The sequence below is a fragment of the Podarcis gaigeae genome (assembly GCF_964106915.1).
Source record: "Podarcis gaigeae genome assembly, chromosome: 15".
In the NCBI taxonomy this organism is placed as follows: Eukaryota; Metazoa; Chordata; class Lepidosauria; order Squamata; family Lacertidae; genus Podarcis; species Podarcis gaigeae.
In genome coordinates, this window is record NC_139692.1 from 44,482,869 (window position 1) to 44,506,691 (window position 23,823).

Consider the following 23,823-nt stretch of genomic DNA (forward strand, 5'->3'; position numbering starts at 1 on the left):
ATAGCCTGGGTATGCTGAAATCTGAAGGGAGAGCTGTGGCAAATTGAGCCTTCTGAATCTTCCCTGATTTAATCTTGGTTGATTTCTGTCTGGCCTGTGAATCAGAAGTTAGAGGGACATTGTGACTTTAGATCATAGAAGCATCAGAGCTAAGAAAGGAAAGTCAAGGGAAGAAAGGCCGGGGGGCGAGGAGGAAGGATGGCTGCAGTTTGGACAAAATTTGCTCTGTACATCATGTTTTTGAGATGTTGACAGAGAACAGGAGGGCTTTTAATTTGTGATAGAAAGGAGCTGAGGTGCTCAGCCTTCTATAGATTCACTCATTACAGCAAAGGTAGTGAAGCCCTCTGAAGGGCAGCCAGCACCCCCACCTCCAAATCTGACCTAAGGGAACGTAAGACGTTCCCTTACACTGAGCCAGCCCATTGCTCTTTCTGGCTCAGTACAGTCCACATTGACTGACAGCAGTTGGTTTTCCAGGGGTTCATGTGGGAGTGTTTTCCCAACCCTCCCCCAAAACAAAGTAAAAAAAAAAATTATTTTTTTAAATGATAGGGTGTGCAGAGGTAGCAGCTCTCCCTCTGTTGTAGACTTTGCTCCTGAGCAGCAGTCAGACTCTGTTCCTGTGTGGTGGGGCAAGGAGGACTGTTTGTGACTGCCAGCCAGGAGAGCAGCTCTCGGCTGCTGACCAAGCACTGAAGCTCACCTGTTTGTTGCCCTTGGCAAGCCAGCATCTCTTGGCCTGCTCTTCTTCCTAGGGTGCTTGCAAGGTGAAGTGGAATCATCCCCCACGTCGCCTTGGAGGCAGTGGGAGAGGTTGATAATGTAAGTGTGATCAGCTACCTCTCCAGGCTGTTGTAAATTGTGAGGGTGTCAACTTACTGGCACATTGAATCAGCTTGCAATATTAACGTTGGGCCGTTGAAATCCGGAAGCCGCAACTAGTGGAAGGGCAACCAACTCAGGTTTCTTCTTTAAAAGAAAAAGAAGTTGCCAGGCGTCAGAAAGAGCCTGTTGGTGTGTTTGTAGCAGGCATCCTGGTTGAGGTGTTGAGTGTTGTATGCAGCTGACTTTGGAGCCACAGGAGCAAAGGTGGGAGCAGGTGAGATGGGGCAGGTATGTGTGATCAAGCAGCTATGTATAATAACCCTCCTCCTCTCCAACTCATGGAAACACATCCTTTCCTTAGCTGGCTGGAAGTACAGCTTCAAATATATTGGTGATTCCTTTTGCTTTTCTCTCTCTCTCCCACTGCCTTTCCTTTCTTCAATTCACATCTAAGATGATAAATTCAGCTCCCTTGAAATAGAATCTGCCAGAGTGGATTTGGGGTTTCTGCAACTGGCAGTGGGAGTTATAAAATCAGAATTGTCAAGTCGGAAAGGGACCTCATCTAGCCCCCTGCACTACACGAGTTACTGCCTTCACTGGTTCTGATTTAAAAGAGAGGTAGAGCTGGCTACCAACCTGGTCCTCTCCAGGTATTTAGGACCACAAGTCCTGGCTGGACTTATTTATTTTTATTGCTATTTATTCAGTTTTTATACTGCCAGTTATTAAAAGATGTCAGAACGGTGTACAGCATTAAGACTCCCTTATGGGCGTTCAATCCCCAAACATCTGGAGGTCGCCAGATTGGCAAAAGATGCAGCCACTGAAGCATCACAAAAGCAGAGAGGCTTGTAAGAATTTGTATGGCCTTGTAACTTTTGTGGACTTAACAGCAAGACTGACCTCAAAAGAATCTCAGCAGTATTGTGCACCCTTGTAAGTAAGTCCACAAAAGTTACTAACCCACTTTTAAAAAGAAAAGACAGAGAGAATGAATTTAGTGATGCCCTAAATAGAGAGCCAGATTTTGTGAAGTTTCCCTTCTTTAGTCTCCTGGCCATGACTCCATTCTCCGTAGGCAATCAGGCAAGCAATGATTTGCAAATATTGTTCCATATATGAAACTGTGAGGCAAGATGGCTAAGCTGTGGCCATCCAGGATGTTGTTGGATTCCAGCTCCCAGTAGCCAGCATGACTGTTGATCAACTATAATGGGAGCAGAAGTTTAGCCCCATATAGGGCAGGGCACAGGTTGGACACCCCTGCTGAACAGTCTTAGGTTGCAGACAAGATGGGGACAAAATAATGATTCATGCTCCCACCCAGTGCCCAGAAGAGAAACTGTCTGGTTAAAAAGTCATGCTCATCATTGCAGCTTGTCTTCATCAGTGGCCTTTTAGTGGGAACACAACTTGCCAGGTAGTTTAAGTCTTCCCTTTGCCTTTAAACCTTAGTGGTTTGTAATGTTTGTAAAGGAAAGAAATAGGCCTGCTACAGCTTTGAGGTTCTTTCTTATTGTGTTTTGTTCCCGTCCCTTTTAAAGTTGTCGTTCTGGGGGGTTTCACATTTAGGTTCTGCAGTTTTTGAATAACTTGTAGCTGCTGCTGCTTCTGACAGTAAATGAAAGTGCCTGTTGCATTTGTTGAAGAAGCAATCAAGGTCTGGTTTTATTTATCTTGTAGCATCGGTAGGGGAGAGGAATGCACAAAACCTGTTGTTCTGGGTTAAAGGGAAGATGTAACGGTCCTTCAGTTCTTTCTCTCCCATGTCAGAGGCGGTTTTAGGGTCACACGACTGAGGGCTCTTGGTCTTGTGGTTTGCAATCAGGGCTGTGTGTGTGTCCTCATTCACAGGAAAGCGGAACATATTTATGGTTGTCCTGGAGATCACTTTCCCAAGGATCTAGGAGCACAGGAAGCTGCCTTACACTGAGTCAGACCATGAGTCCCATCTAGCTTAGAATTGCCTGCACTGACTGGCAGCAATGACTCCCTAGGATTTCAGGCAGGAGTCTCTCCCAGCCCTACCTGTTGGTGCCACTGGGGATTGAACCTGGGATCTTCTGCTTGTGCAACAGATGCTCTGCCACTGAACTTCTCTGCTGCTGAAGGTTGCAAAGGTACAGACCCGATGAAAGATACGCTTGGCAAAATCACAGGTTGCCCCAACAGGGTTGCCAGTAATCAGGACAGAATTTAAAGTAAGCAGGATAGGGTTTCCAGTAATCGGGATTGCGCCATTGCACCTCATTTGCATAATTTATAAAGGTTGCGCCACTTGCCCTGCCTGGATTGCATTGGCCCAGGTTGCTCTGCCAAGCAGGGTGGGGCTCCGTGCACGGTGGCGGTGGAGACACGTGCTGTAATTTGGGGAGTGATTCCCCACCTTCAAAGCCACGTCAAGCCTGGAAAACTTCAACCTCCAGAATGTGGCGCTTTATACCCAGCCGGACCCAACTGCATAATTAACGGCATAATGTATGCGCAATTAGGCCTTGGAGTTGCTGCCGTCAGGCTCTCTTCCCCACCCCCTCCTTGCCTTGCTGGGAAGGAGCAACGGCCTCAGAAGCATTGATCATCCAGCAGCAGCTTGGCTGAGTAATGTCAAGGGCGAAAAACAGAGAAGGCAAGGGAGTTTTTCAGGCACTTTGGTAAATATTAATTAAAGTGATTCATAGTCCAGATAGCACAGCCCAGAGGTTCTGAGGATCCCTGAAGCGGAGGGGCTGGTTGCAGCAGCCCTTGTTAATGCAGCAGAACCGAAGAGGCCTTCTAGTGGCATGGACTTTTCCTTCACTCTTTAACATTCTCCCCCCGCCCCCAACGCTTTACTTTTAGGGCATGTAAGCATACAAAGTGCCTGCCCTCTGAAGAGTCCCCCCTGCCTGCTATGTTCTCTGTGCGAGTCCCTGTTCTGGGTGTGCCTTCTGGTGAGAGTGAAGCCAGGCGCGTGGCTTCCTCTGAGGACAGGTAATTTTGCTGCCTCCTTGCGGGCAGTGGCTGTAGCCTCTTATGCAGCTCTCCAGATATTTCTGGACTCCCGGCTCCCATAATCCCTGGGGCGAGTGGGCCTTGGGGGTCCAGTGACACCTGGGGGGCCACATGCTCAATGCCCTTTTCAGCAGAGGTGGAGGAAGGTAGCTTTATCGCCACTGCACCAGGAGAAAGCTAGAAGGCACCGCCTCCCCCAAGCCATTGGAGCAGGAACAACCTATTTCCTCTTCTCCCCCCGTCCCCGTCCCCAAATTCGTTTGAGCAGATAATAATAAAACAGGGACTTGTTTTTAAAATCATGACACTGAGAGCCAGTGTGGCATAGTGGTCAGAGTGTTGGACTAGGACCAGGGTTCAAATCTCCACTCGACCATGAAGCCCTCTGCGTAACCTTGGGGGCCGGTCCCTGTCCCTCAGCCTAACCTACCTCGCAGGGTTGTTTGTTGTGAGGATTAAATGCGGGTGGTGGAGGGAGGCTATCCGCCACATTGAGCTCCTTTGCAGGAAAAAAGGTGGGGTAGAAATGCAAGAAATAAATGTATATAAGAATAAAGGCTTCCTTCTGAGGAGGACTTAATTTTCACCTCTTGACATAGCTTCTTCATCTCAGGAAGAGGAAGGACAGTGACTGGAAACCCCCCAAGAGGGAGGTGAGTTGCCGGACAGTGGGCGAGCAGGAAGCATGGCTACTGCCTGTATTTTGTTAAGTTTTTTTAATGGCCACCTGTGAAAAGCTGGGCCTGTGTGGTGTTGGGTTGGAGCGGATGGTGACTGACACAGGTGCTTTCTGAAACTAGATAACATCTTTTTGAGGTTCAGAACTTGTGACAGGTCTGTTTATGCGAAGGGAGGCAGCAGGGACTGTGTCTTTTTATATCCCTCCCAATAAGGAGGATCAGGAATAGTGCCCCCCGCCAGCTTCTAAAATCAGTTTAATCCTCAAGATGTCCACTTGCAGCCTGGCTCCCTGATGCCAGTTTGTGTGTTTGTTTTGTTGCCAAAGCAGCTTAAGTTAACAGGCTTGTTTCTGGGGATTGTGGGGGAGGGGGTGAGCCTGGTGGGCGCCCCATTTCCGAAACCCCTGACGTCATCCCCATTTCCTAAGTGAGATATCGGGGAATTTATTCAGGAAATGGCCTGCGGTCCTTGCACCTCTCCTTCCCCCGCCCCTTGCCATCCCAGCCCGCAGAGTGGGGGCATTTGAGCTCCCTTGCCTGAAGGAAACGTGGCTCAACATCCTTCCTGTCTGGACTCCAGTTCACAGGCAGCGCAGGGGAGAGAGAGGACCCCTGAGAAGATCCTTCAGTGTATCCCCAGCCCCTAAGCAGAGCTCTGCTGTTCAGACCTCCTGTTGGCCTGGAGCTGTTCTGGGCTGGCAGAGAACCCTCCCCTGTTGCGTGGCATGCACCTGCTATGGGGTCAGGGCTGGCAAACCTGAGGGCTGTATAGGGTGTGGGGGTGCTGGAGAGCATTTGGCCTCAGGTGTGCTTTCCCACTCCTGGTGTCTCTCTCCAGGGGACCACAACCTCCTAGGGCAGGGGTTGTGGGAGCTCTGGTGACCCTCCAGATGTTGCTGGGCTTCAGCTCCCATGTCGCTCCTTCCGGGTTGCTGGGGCTGATGGGAGTCTTGCTTCTTTTACTTTACAAATTTGTGTCCTCCTTCATACCTAGGATGTCTCCCCAGTCTGTAGGAACCACCAGCTTGTTTTCAGGGCAGACCTTTTTTGCTTCCAAAGTGATGAGCTTCTCAGCTGCCCATGTTTGCTCTTGGAAAGAATGAATGAATGAATATTTTCAAATCAGAGAGATGCTGAGACTTGCAGGCTCTGCTGGTCCTGGGAAGGAGGGAGGGTGCATCCCTGGTTATAATTTGCCTCCAAGGTGCTTTCCTGGGAGCAGCAGCTGTTTGCCAGGGGCAAATTATCGGGCAGAATTACTCAGTGGTTGTCTAGCCCTCTTAGAACACGCCATCTGTGACCAGCAGTGTTATTTCAAACCCTTTCCATTCAACAGTGTCTGCAAATCAGCAGCCAATTACTGCATAAATTGACTCCATTCCGCGGAGGTGATTTTTGCTGACTTACCGAACGGGCAGAGCGAATGCCAAGAGTTTATGCTGTAATACCTTCCCGCCCTCCTGTGTCACTTCAATAGCTTTCGGCATGGATCAGCTGTAAGAACCAATCTGGGAGTGGGGCTGTTGACATTGCAGTAAGAACATATGAGCATAAGAAGATCCTCTGGATTAGGCCAAAAGGGGCCCACCTAGTCCAGCATCCTTTTGTCGCAATGGCCAACTGGGTGCCTGCAGGAAGCCCACCAACAGCACCTGAGCTCAAGAGCAACTCTCCCCTCCTGTGGTGTCCGGCTACTGGTACTTAGAAACATGCTAGCCCTCTCCTCCATGGATTTGTCTAATCCTCTGCCTCCTGTGGAAGCAAGTTCCATAGTTCAACCATGTGCTGTGTCTCAGCATTTCTTATTCCTTTTGTCCCTCAAGCTGGGCTCCAAATGGAAAGTATTCCAGAAACGAGCATGCAGTAATTTGGTCACTTGCATGCTGATCTCATCCGTTTGCAGAGTCTGGCAGGGGGCGGCTTGCCAGATACTGGAGTCAAACCCTGACTCCCTGTGCCAGGACAGTTTGCACCTTGATGGATCTGATGGGTAGCCAGCCAGTCACCTGCTTCATTTTCTAAAAAGGCCCCAGGTAATGATTGACTGCTCTCTCTTTCTACCTTGGGGATTGGGATTAGATTCCCCGCCTCCAAAGCCTTTCTCCTTGAGAGTGTCCCTTTAAGCATCAAGGGGTGGTGTGAACGTGTGTTAAGAGACAGGTCCAAGTCTTCAGAGCTGAGCTGATAAATTGCTTTTCATTAATGGGCAAGGAGGGCCCAGGAACTGAAGCTGGCTTTCCTGCAGAAGCTTTTATGTGTATATATCCATCTTGCAAATCATGCAGGTGCCAGGAAAGGAGAGCAAGCCTCTTCTGTCACCTCCAGAGAAGCCAGCCTGTGGGCCCAGCAGGTTTGCATGGAAGCCAGTGCCTGAGGCTGAGTCCAGTGCAAGCCCTGGACAAAGTCATTGGCCTGTTGGCTCTCTTGTCCCTTCCAGGACAGTGCGGTCTCTCTCAGGAGGAGTTTTGCTTTTGACCTTCCGTGGATTTTGCTTCTGTGACTTTCAGACACTCACGGGCAGAATTGGGCACTTGTTGTGGCATTCAGTTGCCATATGGGGCCAGACTGCTCGAAAGTCATATTTTTCAATACAACTTTTTGGCTCCTGAAATTCGTTCTGATTGTGCGGATAAGATGATAGATGATAGAATTTTACAGAATGTGTTGTTAGTGTGTGAAAACAGGCAAAACCGAAGGAATCTCCAGGCGTGCACCTCCAGATGGTGGAGATGTCAGGCGGCATCCTGGCGTATGGCAAATTTCAAACACTGGTGTAGACAGGTGAGCTATTAACTTTGCTGGACTGAACTTGTAAAGTTGTCATTGCAGCTTTGCAGAGAAGACATGGAGGGCTGAGAAGGGCTCCCACTGGCAGAGGGTGGGGGAGAGAGGTATCAGTGCTTGGCAGGGGAAGCTGGTCCATTTGGCCAAGTAGGGCTCTGCCCTTCGCCAGCCCTCCTGTGCCTGCCTTCTTGCAACCAGCCCTGGAGGTAGCCCTGCCTCTCAGCTTGCTCCTCCTTCGCCTCAGTGTTGGAGCCTTCTCGTGGAGGAGGAGAACTAGAATTACTTAGTTAAGAGCTTCGGAAGCACCCTCCATCTTGCAGAATCCATCTCTGAACAGCTGTGTCCTATCAAAGTACCAGCTGGCTTTACTTGAGGCTGGTGTGCAGTACTGCCAGGACAGACAACTGGGGGGGGGGGGGGGCGACCAGTGCTGCGTGGGGTCTGGGGTCAGCCACTGGACTTACCTATTCATGTGCTCATGGTATCGGGATGATGGTGCAGGCCAGGCTTTCCCCTCTGCAGAGTGCTTTGAACCATTTATCTGGGAAGAGCAGGGTGGTGTTAATAATTAAAAAATTAAAAGCCACAACTCAGGTGGGAGGAGGTGAGCAGCTATTTTCTGGTCTGTCGGTTAGCAAAAAATGAGGTGTGTGGGCAGGGAAGGAGGCCAGAAGCTTCCCACAGTCCCAAGCCACCTGCACACAGAGCATGAGAAGGTGCTAATGTAGCTTCCTGTTCTCCATGGAGAGTGGGTGAGAGGCAGGCAAGCACTTGAGGCTTTCTCCTTGTCAGATCATACTGTTTTTAGCATTGACCTCCACCGCCACTTTCTCTCCCCGTCACCAGCACCTCTCAGACCCTTCCACGATATGGGGACATCCACATTGTGCATCATTTTAAAAACTTCCCTCACACCCGGGATGCTGGGCCTTTGGCTTGTTTCAGCTGCCAGGCTGTCCTTAGAAGCAAGCAGCTCAGGAGGAAGGGTTTCTCGGCCCCGATCTCTCCCTGCTTGTCAGTTTATGCATTTGGGCAGTTTGCAGGGAAGGGACTTGGGTAGCTTGAAGCTACCCAGCAGAACTTTAAATAGCTTCCCTCCTGATCGCCTCTGGTGAGTAAGAACTGCCTTTAGGCAAGTAGGAAGAGGAGCTTTTGCAAACTGGTCTGCGTCTGTCTTCCTTTGCTCCTTCTTTCCTGGCCATCAGAATGCCAAAAATGTCATTGACGCAGACGCAGGAAAATAGTTTGTTTTATGGATGAACTCCCCACCCCCCAACTCCTCTTCAGATGTGAATTGATTTGCAAGGCTAAGCCAGGCAAGCACTGTGCCTTGGAAACATCATAAAGATCTAATGCTGCCACGTCAGGCAGACACTGAAGGAGGAGATAGCATCTCGTCCAACCCGACTGCTTTCAGGCACCCCCACCTGGTGGAAACATCAAATAGGTTTCAGGGTTTAGGTTCTGAGAATGGGGCGTGGGGGCTGCTGCGGCTTCCATCTTCAGTAACCCCACTGCTATTCAATCTTGTTATTTCAAACACCTTTATTTTCCCCAAGTCTGAACTTGGATCTTTCATATGCTCTTTCATTCAGTGCGCTGCATTTCTCTCTCCCTCCCAGCCCTCCCAAAGCAAATGCATTGATCAATGTTGGGGTGTTGAAAGTAAGATTCTTCCCCTGTTCTGTAACGGGAGATTCTGGGAGAAATCTACAGTGGACCATGAAAAAATAATGTGTGAAGAATTTTCTGCTTTTTGCATACATCTTCACATCTGTAAAGACTCACAAGTTGATACTAGATCAATAATCATCTAGAAACTGTGTGTGTGTGTGTGTGTGTGTGTGTGTGTGTGTGTGTGTGTGTGTTTTTAAGTAAGTAAGGTAAATAAGTAAATGTAAATGTGGTCCTTTTCCTTCCAACCATCAGCAGTAGCTTCTGTTTGTTTTAAAAAGCAAATTAGATTTACTGTTCCATATATCAAAAAAGGCACCTATGTTGTGATAATAAGCAAATATGAATTGACCAGTGAATTTAAAGGCAGATAACATTTTTGAAGGGAATCTTTCCAAAGAATGAAAGCCTTAAAATAGCCTGGCGGGCGGCCCTTGTTCCCCAGGCTGGACTGGATTCTCACCTGCCTGCCTTCTCTCTCTCCTTGCAGTGTGCAGAGGACTGAGGGCCCCATGTGCTAGTGACCGCCTGCCATGCTGGCCTGTCTGCCGGGACCAGGCGACCTCTCCTTCCAGCTGCTTTCTTACCCGCAGATGAACGCTGGACTTCAGAAATGTGAGTAGCTGCCACCACCACGAATCTGGACAGTGCAGCCGTGAGTTGGGAGAACCCAGGAGGGGAGAATTGCTGTTGTGCTCAGGTCCTGCTCAAGGAGTTCCCATGGGGACATCTAGGAGGTCGCTGTGAGGACAGAAGGCTGCACCATGGACCAGCAGCCTGACCCAGCAGGCTTCTCTTAGGGTCTTCCATTCATTGTGGGTTGAACCCGGAACCTTTCTCTGGGGTCCCTTCCACCGCTCACCCAGATTGACAGCAGCCACTCTCCTTGTGGCCAACGCAGACAGAGAGAGGTGGCCTTTGGGACCCTTCTTAGCAAACTCCTCCCTGAGTGACTCTCCCATCATTTCAGAAGCCAAGCTGGGGGCAGCCGTGACCCTTGGTCATGCTGCCTGAGGCTGATGGGAGTTGGAGTCCCCACAGTATCTTGGGCAGGCAGGGCATACTTTCCTCCACCTCTATTCTAAAGTTGTTTTTAAAAGAAAAAAAGCTGTTTTAGTGAAATCTGAAAAAGAAGCTCCTGAAAAAGAACAGGAAGTGTTGACTGTTCTCACAGCTATTATTTCCACCGTGCTTTTCAGCACCATTGATGTGCTATAACAGTTGCCTTTGTCTTGCTGACACTGTGAAATGTGCTTTATCTGGGTTTACAACCCGCCCTGAAGCTGCAGTGCTTCGTGGCGGGTTGACAGCTTCCATACTCCCAAATCCTGTGCTGCAAGAAGGAAACAAGGCATAAGAGGCTCCTTTGAGCCCCAGCTACTCTTCCTCTTCTGGGTATGTGTGGACACAGAGGAGACTGCCCACCGCAGCTCTGTGTGCCTCCCTGTCCTCTCCTTTTCGATTGGCTCTGCCGGTAATTTTTGCCCTATCTCCATGTCTGCTGTGGCTGGGGTGTTCAGTCACCCCCAGAGGGGTGAGAGGCTTGCCTGCCGATGGGGGAGGCTGGCCATTGCCTTCTGCCCTTCCGTCTGGGAACGGGGTGTTTTTTGTTCTTTTTCACACACCCATTGCCTGATTCCAAGCAATGCCTATGCTTGAAATTCATTTTAATCAGAGGATAGTAACCTAAACTGAAGCTGCAGGGGGTGGAGTTAAGTCCTCATCCCAAATAAATAATAATATTTTTATTATTATTTGTACCCTGCTCATCTGACTGGGTTGAAGGAATGCTTCAGAGGAGGTTGCTTGCATTGAGACAGGACGATTGGATGGCTGCCTGTCAGGGATTCCTCAGCTGTCTTCCTTCCTCCAGGGGGTTGCACTGGATGACCCCCTGGAGACCCCTCCCCACTCGACAATTCCATGATTCTGTGAAGCTGAGGAATGGCCCACCAAGAAGGGCTGGTGGGCTGCTTTCTTTTTGTTTTTGATGGACCAATCTGATTCAGATTGAATATCTTCCTTAAGAGTTACACGCCTCCTCATTTAGGGAAGGGCCAGGGGGGACAGTCATTGTGGGGCCCTCCAGGCATTTCTGGGCTCCCAACTCTGCGCATGGCCAGTGCTGCAGGATGCTGCTGGGATTTGGGAGCCCAGCAACAGTATGGGCGAAGGCACCACCTTGGCTGCTCCTGCCTTAGGACTCCTGATCTGTCCTGGCCCAGCAGAAGTAAGCTTTGCTCCGTTTCTGTTGCCTCAAGCAAAGAAGAGAGCCTCCATGTTCAGGCGCAGTCTACCTGAGGGGGTGGTTGCCAGGTGCTGTGGGTAAACAGTGGGACCAGGCTTTGGGGACGGAGAGCATTGCCATCTATGCCCTGCTGGTGAGCTTCCCAGAAGTGTCTCTCTGTCTATATCTGGACTAGATCAAGGACAGGGAACCTGCGAGGCTCTCTGGACTGCAACTCCCGGCAGCCTGAGGATGACTGATAGCACGGGACGGTGGGAGTTGTAGTCCAGAGACATCTGGAGGGTGCAGGGTTCCCCACCCCTGGCCTAGACGGACCTTTCTTGGGGAGGGGGCAGTTCTTTTTGTTCTTAAGAGGCAGCACTGGCTGTTTGTTGAGTCAGTGTTGATGGCGTCTCTTTTCTTTCTCTCGTTTTCTCTCTCTCTCTCTCTGTCTCTCTGCCTTTCTCTCTCCCTCTTCCTGCTACTCTCCTTCCTCCTCCTCCTCCTCTTTCCCACCCACCCCTCCCTTCCCCCCAACCAGGGGACACTCCACAGAAAATGAGAGCCGCACAGCAGCACCCTACTCCAGCAGAGTTGGACGCGTATGCTAAGAAGGTGGCCAGCCATCCTCTGACTATCAAAATTTTCCCCAACAGCGTCAAGGTCCCCCAGCGGAAACACATCCGCCGCACCGTGAACGGGCTGGACACTTCCGGGCAGCGCTACAGCCCCTACCCGCCGTCGCAGGCCTCCGTGAAGACGGGCCTCCTGGCCATCGTCCGGTCCCCGCCGGCCAAAGGGATCGTCAAGGACTTTGACGGGACCCGGACGCGCCTGCTGCCGGAAGCCATGATGAACCCCCCCTCCGCCCCCTACGCGGCACCCAGCACTTTAAGCCACCCGCAGGCGTTGGCCCGCCAGCAGGCTCTGCAGCACGCCCAGGGCTTGGCGCAGCAGCAGCACCCTCAGGGGATCCCCACGGCCCTGCAGCAGCCGCAGCACCCGCAGAGCATGGCCCACCCGGCCCTGCAGCCTCCGCCACATCACGCCAACCACTTGCTCCAGCAGCAGCAGCAGCCGCCGCCGGCAGCGGGCCTGCACGGGGGCCGGAAGATGGCCGACGCCGACGCCCCCCCGAATGTGACTGTGTCTACCTCAACCATCCCCCTCTCCATGGCTGCCACGCTGCAGCAGAACCAGCCCCCGGACCTGAGCAGCATCGTCCACCAGATCAACCAGTTCTGCCAGGCCCGCGCGGGCATCAGCGCTACCTCAGTTTGCGAGGGACAGATTGCCAACCCCAGCCCCATCAGCCGCAACCTCCTGATCAGCGCGAGCACCCGGGTGTCCGCCCACAACGTCCCCACGCCCCTGCCTTCCTGCGTGGTGGACCCTGGGGTCCCCCCCTCGGGCCCCGGGGCCATGGGTGTCCCGCCGCTGGGGGGCGTCGTCGGCCGGGGGCCCCCCGCCTACCAAAGCGAAATGAAGCAGGTGGCAGCCTGGAACCAGCACCAGCTTGCTCACCTGCAGCAGATGTGCGGCGAGGCCGTCGGCCCCTCGGGCCTGATGGGGAAGCCCCCCGGGCGGGAGCTGCCTGGGCAGGGCTTTGCCGGCAAGGCCCCCGGCTACGCCCTGGACCTCTGCATGGGCCAGCCTTTCAACGTGAAGCCCCCACTGGAGAAGCCCACCCCCTCACCGCCGGTCAACAGCTTGCCGGGCCCCGCCCCCTACACCAACGGGCACTACTTCCAGCCCCTGTGGAATAACATTCTGCCCACGCCCAACAGCGACAGCTCGGGCTCCCAGGACCTGGCGATGCCTTTCCACGGCGGAGGCGGGGGGCAGCCCCTGGGGGCCGGCCTGGAGTGCACAGGCGGACCTCACTACAGGGCCGGGGCCGGTGGCCCACCTGCCCAGGGCGGCCTGATGCAGACGATGGAATACCTGAGCGGGGACTTCCAGCACTCCTGCCTCCGGGAGCAGCAGGGCGGCGGGGGGGTGCTGAGCAAAGCCCCCCGCCCCGCCATGAACCGAGCCCACGATCCCGCGGATAGTCGCAGCCTTCATATTCAGCACCCAGGGTATAGATAAGGCAGCCGTCACTTTTCACTGACCAGAGCGAAGATTAGGGTTAGTCTTAATTTGAATTAATAAGCAAAAGGTGTGTGGCTGTTTGTTTGGTTTTATTCCTTTTGGTTTATTGCTTATTTTTTTAAAAACGTGCAAACTTTGGTGATCCTGGTGGCTAACTGCCAAAGGAGGTTTTTAAGCGGAGGTCCAGCCCCCTGCAGTGCAGGAATTGTAGCTCGAGAAACCCTGGCAGGTGGCTACCCAACCTCTGCTTAGAAACCTCCAGCTAAGGAGAGTTCACCCTCTTTCCCAGGTAGTCCATTCCACTGTCAAACAGTTCTTACCCTCAGGAAGCTATTCCTAATGTTCAGCCAGAATCTCCTTCTTGTCATCAGTTTGGGTCCTCCCCTCTGGAGCGGCAGAAAACAAGCTTGCCCCATCTTCCACCTGACAACTATCATGTCGCCTCTCAGAGCCTTCTTTTCTGCAGGCTAAGTATTCCCAGCTGAACTGTTTCTTGTAAGGCTTGGTTTCCAGGCCCTTTATCACCTTGGGACGCTCGACTTCTGTTGATGCAGGCTAGAATAGCATTTGCTTTTTTTGCTGCTGCATCACACGGTTGACACATGTTAAGCTTGTCATCTACTGTGACCCCCCTAGGTCCTTTTCATAGCTTATACATAAGGCCCTGTGGTGCCCATTTGTGGGGAAGGCTGTGAGCTGGCTATTTTTGGAAGGGGTTTGTGCCGTTGGGGCACAGCCCTACAAGAAAACACCCGTGCCCAGGGTCCTGTTCACCCCCAGACAGGCTTGTCATGGTCGTCATCATGAGTTTATTTGTATGTTGCTTTTTCATGACAGAGCCACACTCAGAGCGGCTCACAAGAACATGCAGAATAAAATACAGCGTTTCAAGATAATACATTTAATACAGTGGTACCTCTGGTTATGTACTTAATTCGTTCCAGAGGTCTGTTCTTAACCTAAAACTGTTCTTAACCTGAGGTACCACTTTAGCTAATGTGCCAGGGAGGGATAATATTTTCCCAGTTTTCTTGCGTCTTCTCACAGCCTTGCCTCCAAAGACAGAACTTGAGCATACAGTGATCACCATCAAGTTTGCAGTTTAAACGAAAATAATAATAATCACAATAATGATTAACAGCTGCATTTTTTAAAAAATTCTTTCTCTGTACACTGGCTAAAGCGATTGCTGTACACTGTAAACTCGGACGTGTAATATTTCTGTGTGAATGTTACCTGGTAGCGTGGTGGGGTCTGAGTAGCACTCTGGGGGTCCGCCCACTGCCCCTTCCCCCCCTCCCCCCTTCCCTTCCCACAGCCCCGTGGGGGCTAAAAACACATTGATGACAAATTAATGAAGCCTTAAGCTGTTGCTCCTCCGGTTCTCCCTAACAAGCATGGATTAAACTCTGAAAGCTATCAGACAAAAACTTCTTTTTTTAAAAAAAGAAAAGAAAACCACGACAAAATTTCCAAATGTTTAAAAGTGATGTCCTAGTTGGCTTAGAGGTTCTTAAGGATTTTTCAGAAGTTGGGGAAATTAGGATCAGTTTTTAAAGCTGTATATCTCTTTTGATTTAGGTGTCTAGTTCTGGGCTGTAGGAAACCTCAGTAACCTTCTTGAGCTTAGCTGCCATCTCTCTCCCCGCCCCGCCCCCCAACCCAGTGCAGGATCCTGAGCACTACTTTGGCTATTTAAAAAATCCGTCGATCAGGGTGTTAGAAGAATCGTGGGGTCCTTCCTTTTTTAAAGTGCTGTTGCGCTGTCTCCTTAGGACAAGATTCAGTGATCTAAAATACTTTTTTTTTTTTAAACGGATTAAATTATGCGCCGGCTTGCGTTGCCTTAACAGGATGCCTGATCTGTTACGCCAAATCCTAGCGCCACAGAAATCCTAATTTATTGTTCTTAGAATCTGACCCCTGTGGCCTTTTTGCTTTCTTTTTTTATTCGCTGGGGAGAGGGAGGAAGAAGATGGGGTCCACACATTTTGGTGAAAAAATGGGTGGTCTCCAATCTCACTTCTGCCCCCCATCCTACTTCCAGCGAAGGGTTCTCCTGCAACCCGCCCCCCCCCCAGCAACAGGGCCAGAGCCCTCTCCCTGCTTCCCTCCTCAGCCAGTCAACCGCTGCTGGGCGCTCTTTTGTTTTGTTCCGTTTTTTAAGGTTCCTGTAAACTTCTGATACCTGGACATGTTTTTACTGAAAACCTTCCCTGTCCTCTGTCACCTCTCCAGGTACCAAGCTTAGACTGTTAAACTGCAGCTCCTTTTAACTCCTCCACCTTCTGATCCCAGAGCAGTGCCGGAGCTAGCCCCCAGACTCCCCCCCCCCCCCGCACGGCAGAGCTAGTGCCCAGACCTCTCCCCCCTCTCTCGAATTATCACTGTTGTTGCTGTCGTTTTTGTGGAGAGGCACCTCCGTTTACCTTCATAGTTTTGTTTTTCTGTTGTTTTTTGAGCTCCTAAATCAGGGGTCCAGCACAGCTCACTTAACCACCGTGGCCCCTTTTTCTCCGGTGATGGCCAGGGCCTACACTAGCTCAGCTTTGAGGTGCTCCCTTCCCCACAAGGTACCCACATGTTTCCCCTGCCCCCCCCTTGCAGAATTTGGGCTGGAAGTGAAGGGCCTGCAGCCTGCTTTGGTGCTGCCCAATTCCCTCCTCTTTTCCCCCAGCACCACCACTACAAATAAACTAGTTTTAAACAGACTTCCTTTAGCAAAGGGACGGGAGCATTTCCTCAGACACATTGGCTGTTGACCACTCCGTTCTTGACCTGCGGCCATGTTTTTACAAGCTTGGTGTGGTGGGCATCATGCAGCGTGTTCACCTTGAAGAGGAGGAGGGACACGCGAATGTCCCTTTGCACCTTCTTTTCCTTACAGTCCAACCTCCTTGGGCCACTACTCAGAAAGGTGTGTGCCTCCTAGGAAAGGGGGGAGAAGGATGTAGAGGCCTGTTGGAGCACTGTAGGAGCCCCCGTCCTATTTCATCGCAGTTCCAGTAACGCCAAGACAGCACCTCCCTCTTCTCTCCCCCCACCCCCCTTCCCAGAATCAAGCTACAGGCCCACAGTTTTGCTCAGAATGCAGAAAAGTCCTGCAGCTGCCACTTGGAGAGATTCCCCCGTCTCTCTGCAGGTTGGGGTGTGAGGGGAAGCATTTGGGGAGCCCTCAGAGCAAAAGCAGTGACCCTTGCAGGTTCCCATGGGGTGTCCACAGTGCCCCTCACCCCCCAGGAGTGGGGAAGATCTTCTGCATGGGGGGGGGGGAGGTTGATGGTCTTAAACTGCTGCTGTATTTTTCTTAAAAAACACTTCACTGATTATAATTACTGTTATTAATATAAGCTGCTGCTCATGTGCTACGGGTATCCAAACTAGAGTTTCTTCTCTCTTTCTCTCTCTCTTTATTTTATTTTATTTTTTTTGGTCTGCAGGAACAAAAAATAAAAAAGTGAAGCCAAAAAAACCCTCAAATCTCTGGTCACGCTTTCTCTGTCGCCCACAACCCTTTCTGAAGGGTGCCTGAGTGTGGTCCGTCCACCTTGCCCCAAAGCCTGCCTGCACTGTTGTGGGTGTTCTTGGAAAGTTGGGGTGGGAAGTGTCTCTGTGCCATGAGGGGTTAAAGTTAAAGGGACCACTGACCATTAGGTCCAGTCATGACCGACTCTGGGGTTGCTGCGCTCATCTCGCTTTACTGGCTGAGGGAGCCGGCGTACAGCTTCCAGGTCATGTGACCAGCATGACCAAGCCGCTTCTGGTGAACCAGAGCAGCGCACAGAAACGCCATTTACCTTCCCGCCAGAGCAGTACCTATTTATCTACTTGCACTTTGACGTGCTTTCAAACTGCTAGGTTGGCAGGAGCAGAGCAACAGGAGCTCACCCCGTCGCAGGGATTTGAACCGCCAACCTGATCGGCAAGTCCTAGGCTTAGTGGTTTAACCCACAGCGCCAGCCCCATCCCCACAAGGGCAAGCAGGGAGCCCACCTGTCCTCAGGGGAAGTTATGGAAGTGACTTTGCCTTTTGGGGTCCAATCACTCCAAAGCTGGAGCGGTTTTCCATGACTCATGGTAACGCTGCACCTCTCCCCACCGTGGCATGTGAGAGACATGGTCACCATTCAGCAGCACAGACCAGCTAGGCAGAAGCATGCAAGGAACAGGGGGGAGGCCAGTGAGGCAAGAGTCCCAAGGGTGGCATAGAGAAAGCTCTGATCCTGACACCTCACACCCGTGTTGCACAGAGTATGAAAAGAGGATCGGACACATTCACGGAGGAGAGCTATTGAAGACTGCCAGCCACAATGGCTGTGCTCTTGTCTCCACAGCTGGGAGGCAGCGATGCTTCTGAATTCCAGTTGCTAGAAACTGCAGGAGGGGAGAGTTGCTCTTGTGTCGAATTCTGCTTGCTGGTTTCCCAGCAGAGGCATCTGGCTGGCCACCTTGAGAACAGGTGGCTGGACTGGATAGTCCATCTTGGCACCTATTCCCACAATTATTGTTTGGAATAACTGGATTTTATATTATTGTAGCCCACCCTGGGACCTGCTGGTAAAGGGTCAGCTAACTGAGTACAGTAATAGCAGCTCAGCTGCGCCTACACTGACTGGCAGCAGCAGCTCTCTGGGGTCTCAGGCAGGAATGTCTCCCAGGATGCCGCTGGGAACTGAACCCTGGAACTTCCAGCCATGGTGGCTGCTGGGCGCTGACCACTTGAGTTCAAGAAAATGCCCGCCAACATTTGGAGGGCCATGCATTTCCCCTGTCTCTGCCTGAGCCGTGGCATGTGCTAGACCAGGACACTGAGTGTCAGGACAGACCAGACAGGGAGGGAGGAAGCTGAGAGCGGCATTGTGTTGGTAGGAGCAAATTGGCAGGAGCCAATGATGCGGGGGGGGGGGGGATCCTTTGGACTGTCTCTCCATCCAAAACCTCCCCCTATCATTCAATTGCATTTATATCCTTGCCTTTTCCTCCAAGGAGCTCAAGGTGGCATGCTTGCTGCTTCCCTTCCTCATTCGAATCCCCATAACAGCCCTGTGAGGTAGGTTAGGCTGAGAGGCTGTGACTGGCCCAAGGTCACACCCAGTGCGTCTCATGGCAGAGTGGGGATTTGAACCCTGGCCCGAGTCAGTCTAACCACCACACCACACTGCCTCTCGGCTGCCACCTGGGAGCTGTAGTCTTCCTGGTTCTTACTGCAGGAATCCTCAGCTTCCATGGCCTCTGTATCAGAGTGTGAGCTTTGCGCACAGCGGGATGTGGGCCACCCTGCCCAAGCGCATGGCTGTTGCTCACTGCAGCTCCCAAGCTCGTACGCTAGAGGGCAGGCTCGCCTCGCACTGCGCTGCTTCTGCACTCTCCAGAGGCTGCCTCCAGCCTTGAGAAGCAAGCGCCGCTCCATTCCTTGCTCACCTACCAAATGCCTTGTGACGTGGCCTCCTTTCAACCGCAAGCCAAGCCTCGCACTCGGCTCTCAAGCCTCTTGGCCTTCTGGGAAGTAAGCAAGCTGCCAGCTCTGCTCCGCTTTCCCCAAGGGCCTGGCTCCTGCGCTTGTACAAGTTTTTGAGCGCAGAGGTCCCTTTTGAGAACTCTCGCCAGGGGGTTGGACTAGATGGCCCTTTGGGTTCCCTTTCCATCTCTACAGTTAGGCACATGGCCAGGGACAAGGAGGTTACGCAAGACAGACAACTGCTTTTGGAGGCCCCTGAAGGAACATGGCAGTGTGAGTCGGTGCCACCCCAGGGGGGCTGCTGGAAGGGGGACAAGGGCTAATGCAGGCTGTTTTTTTAATGGTTAAGGATCCACTTGCCACCTAATACGATTCCAAGCTGGGATTAGTCAAGAGCTGAGCTGGCCAGGCTCTTTGCTTATAGCTGGAGAGGTCAGTGGGCGGTTAGAGGCCTGGTGGTCCCATTCTGCCCATCTCTGCTGGTTTGGAGACTTGCTTGGCACAAGCCTAAAAACCTGCTTGGTTGAGGAGTCCTAGGACAGTGGTTCCCAGACATTTTTTGAGCCACTGCCTCCTTGGTCCCCAGTTCCCCCTACCCTGTAAAAAGCATAATTCAGAACAGTGCTTTGCCCCAATAACACAATACAACTCAAAACAGCAGCAATTAATTGCACATTTGTTCAAACCCCAGTTAAAACAATTTAGTTTAAGGATTTGAACAAAACAGGTGAACTTTATCCCGGGACAGCAGCTTTTCAAAGTCTGATAGTCATGTATCCCTTCAACACCCCCTTGCCTCTTAGTGACCCCCAGAAAATTCCAATACCCCGCAGGGGGCAGTACTTTGGAAATCTCTCGCCTAGAGGGAAGCCTTTTGCAGCCTCTCCCAGGAAACCAAAGCTATTCTCCCTCCTCCACCACTTCAGATCCTAGTCCTCGTTGTTCCGAATAGAGGGGGACATAGAAAACTGCTTTATAATGCCTGAGGTCTTGGTTCGCAGTTTGAGACTCGGGCTCTATTGCATGCTGGGCCATTAGCTGTTGCTTCTTTCTCTTCCACCCATGGGCAGGTGATCGTATTTGGAAGATGCTGAACCTGAGATCTTCTGGGCTGAGCAATAACCCACCCCAACTGTAGCTTGCCCCATCCCTGCCCATTTTACTGGTCTCCTTAGCCACCTGCTGCATCTAAAAACAGATAATCTCCTGGCCAGCAGCTTGTACTAGCCATAGTGGCTTGGCTCTGCCTCTGCAGTCAGTCTGCAACACTTTGGAGCAGCAGCAGCAGCAGCTGGAAACCTCAGGAGGGGGCAGCCTGCTTGCGGGTTTCCCTGGCTGGCCACTGTAAGAACAGGATGCTGGACCAGATGGGCCTGATCCAGCAGCCAGGCTCTTCTTGCCTTCTGGTAACCAGGGCAGGTGACACCACAGCACTCCACAGTTGCTCACCGGGTGCCCTCCCCTCCAGGTCTGCAAAAACCGGGCTGCACTTCAAAGGCCTCTTTGGAGAAGAATATTGGCATTCAAATTCACACCTGGAGAGAAGGCTGCCAGGGATTTGATTGTCTTTCTCTCACTTGACTCCAAGCAGAGCCACTCCCACCTTCGCTGGCTCTGGTTTCAGCGAAGGAATAAAGCTGGAGGAACATTAAGGAGCAGCAAGACTTGCAGCCCCCAGCCAGCGCGGAGAGCCTGGAGGTTCTGGCCACCCTCCCTCAAAAAGGATATTGCAGAGTTGGGAAAGATTCAGAAAACGGCTCCCTTGCAAAGAAAGGTCCCAGAGTTTTTAGTTCAGAGAAAAAGTGAGGGAGAGGAGACACAATAGAAGTTCACGAAATCACACATAGCCCAGGGAAAGGGGATAAGAGAAGAGTTTTCTCCCTCTCTTGTAACACTAGAGCTCAAAGCTGAACGTTGGAAAATTCAGAGTGGATCAAATAAAGGCAGAGCTTTTTTTCCAGCCAGAACTCACTTCCGGCAGCTCTCCAGCGGGTGCATAAGAGAACGAGGGAGGCGTTCGTGGTCAGTTCCGGCACCTCTTCTAGAAAAACAGCAGTGAATAAAGGACTTCATTACAATGTTAAACTATGGAACTCCCTGCTGCAGGAGGCAGTGACGATCAACTTGGATGGCTGTAAAAATGGGCTGGACAAATCCATGGAGGGGGAGAGAGCCATTGGTGGCCACTAGCCAGGGTGGTCTGCCTCCATCCTTAGAGGCAGAGATGCTTCTGAATCCCAGAGGCTGAAAACCACAGGAGGAGAGAGCTGCCCTAACCCTTTGTGGGCTTTCCTTTGGGGCATCTGGTTAGCCCCTGTGAGAAGAGGATGCCGGGTTAGAAGGGACATGGGCCTGATCCCGCACAGGCTCTTCCTGTGTCCTTATGGGGACATTGGTGGAGAGAATAATTGGGTGCACTCTTCCCACCTTGGAACAAATCTGTGCTTCCAGGTGTCATAAGAAAGCTGCAGAGAGAGTGCAGGATAGTGCACACCCCGGAAATGATCTCTTTCAGCTTCTGCCTTCTGGAAGAAGGTCCAGGGTTATAAAGACTAGGACTAGCCGCCTGAGAAACAGTTTCTATCCAAATGCGATTTTGGTATTAAAAGCATTGTAAGGAGTCTGTATGGGAGTATATTGTATTTAAAAATGGGGTATCAGAGTTGTTAGGGGCTTAACCAGGCTGGGATAGCAGGCTTGTTGGTTTTTGAATGTCTCATGCAGATTTTTTCTATTTCGTTGTTCTGGATGGGACAAGGACAATAAAGAGTATAATAATTATCGTATCGTGTGTGCACTGGAGGGTGGGATTCAAAGCTAGGGATCAATCGAGGCAGCTCCCCTCCTGCACATCTGGGAGGGAGGTAGAGCCCAGCAGGGCAGGTTGCTTAAGGTGAGCTTGGCAGGGGATTGGGGGGCAGTGCTAGGCATATAAAGATGATTTAGTAGTGGCTGCCAGGAACCCCTCCTTGCCATCCCACTGCCAGAGGGTTGCTGTCATCATTCATTATTGCTTAAATTAGATTCTTTGCTCCATTTGGCTGCAACCTCCAACCCCCTGCGGCTCTGCAACCCTATAATCTTGGTGTGAGGACAAATGGGATCATCAGCACTGTCTCTTCCCCTCCTCCAAACACACACAAACATTATCTGGGTCTGGCATTTCCTAACCCAAGGAAGGGAGACTTTAGACTTGCAGGATCTACTTAGGGTGGTTGTGGGGTTTTGTTTTGTTTTTACCAGAATCCCAAAGGTCTGCTAACCAGAGCCCATGTTATTTACAATTAAAGAATTGAGAGCCCAGGAAGCTGCTGTTGTTTGGTAAAGAATAGCTGAAAATTCAAAGGTGGGAAGTGAAACTGTGAAACAGGCACACAGAATGAGTCCAGTTGCACACACAGGAGTTTAAATAACAAAGTCCAAGTAAAGAATATTACCTGATTTATCAAATAAAGATCCAGGTTTGGGATAAGGGCTGCTTTTAACATGATGATTCCACCCCATGTCATAAAAGAACCCCAAATCATATGGAAAGTGCCTGGGGGTTCTCAACCCTGTCAAAATCTCAGATTATTGTTTCCTCCATTATAGCTCTGTTCCAGAGCGAGGGCTGTCAAGTGTCCGGTGTTGAGATTTTGGGCTGTTTTCTAACAAGTTCAGGAAGTTGCTTTGAGCTCTAGAACTGAAGCGACTCCTCAGTCTTTCTGTACTACCACTTGTTTGTTTGTTTGTTTGTTTGTTTGTTTGTTTGTTTGTTTGTTATTACATTTCTCCCAAGTTTCTCAAGGAGGAGTACATAGTTATTCTCCTCCCCATTTTATCCTCACAACAGCCCTATGAGGTAGGTGCGGGTGAGAGGGAGTGGTTGTGACTCAAAGTCACATGCAGGGAGCTTCATGGCTGAGTGGGGATCGAACCCTAGTCTCCCAGCTCCAATGCTCTAACCTAGGGGTCAGCAAACTTTTTCAGCAGGGGGCCAGTCCACTGTCCCTCAGACCTTGCGGGGAGCCGGACTGTATTTTTTTTTTGGGGGGGGGGAATGAATGAATTCCTATGCCCCACAAATAACCCAGAGATGCATTTTAAATAAAAGCGCACATTCTACTCATGTAAAAACGGTTAAAAACACGCCAGACCGTCCACGGGCCGGATTCAGAAGGCGATTGGGCCATATCCGGGCCCCAGGCCTTAGTTTGCCTACCCATGCTCTAACCACTCTGCCACACTGACCCCCCCCAAACACACTAACACCTCCCCTTTGTAAGCAAAGTAATAGGGGGTGGGGAATCAGTGGTGCCATTGCTGAAAAAATGGCAGACATCCATGTCTATAAATTCATGAATATAAAGTCAGCTCTACGATCCTAGAACACTGGCGTTCTTATGGACGATGTTAGACACATTTGTGCAGGATGAGGCTATCAGGGGCTACCGCATTCTCCCTCCAGTTCCAGAGGCAGTCTACCTGGGAGCACCGGTTGCAAGAGGGGAGATTTCCTGCTCTCGTGCTCAGGTCCTGCTTGCAGCCTTTGCAGAGGATTCTGGCCAGTCCCTGTGAGGACAGGATGCTGGACTAATAATAATAATAATAATAATAATAATAATAATAATAATAATAATAATTTTTATTTATACCCTGCCCTCCCCAGCCAGAGCCAGGCTCAGGGCGGCTAACACAATAAAATCACAGTAAAAACATAATAAAGGAAAAAGAGGGGGGGAACCCAATTTAAAATACAGGTTAAAATGCAATTTAAAATGCAGCCTCATTTTAAAATACAGTAGCCGATAAATCAAGATGGGGCCCCTGTGGCCTGATCCAGCAACCAGGCTCTTCTTATGTTTTTATGGAACCTCCAGGTCCAGAGGCAGTCTACCTTGATTCCTAGGAATATACGGCCACTGTGAGAACAGGATGCAGGACTAGACAGGCCAGTGGCCAGATGCGGAGAGGCTGAGCTTGTGTTCTTACGTGAAATGGAGAGAGAATTGTGGATGCCACCTTGAGCCTGGAGGAAAGCTGGGGTAGAAATGGGATAGGTAAAGGTAAAGGGACCCCTGACCATTAGGTCCAGTCGCGGACGA

At 51.1% G+C, this 23,823-nt stretch overlaps 1 protein-coding gene across 7 annotated transcripts in view; it reads left to right on the forward strand.

The window, feature by feature from the left end:
- Positions 1–21,520, forward strand: part of FAM222B (family with sequence similarity 222 member B) — a 29,219-nt gene extending 7,699 nt beyond the window's left edge. For 2 of the 7 annotated variants that reach the window (XM_083715171.1, XM_083715172.1), the window contains exons 2-3: positions 9,451–9,575; positions 11,729–16,761. In XM_083715171.1, the coding sequence (XP_083571297.1) occupies positions 9,494–9,575; positions 11,729–13,278 (1,632 nt within the window). In that variant the 5' untranslated portion in view covers positions 9,451–9,493 and the 3' untranslated portion in view covers positions 13,279–16,761. Of the gene's footprint in view, positions 1–3,777; positions 3,802–9,450; positions 9,576–11,728; positions 16,762–20,784 lie in introns of those variants that run through there. The other 5 variants (XM_083715176.1, XM_083715177.1, XM_083715175.1 and 2 more) reach the window with 4 other exon arrangements.
- Positions 21,521–23,823: the final 2,303 nt, after the last annotated feature.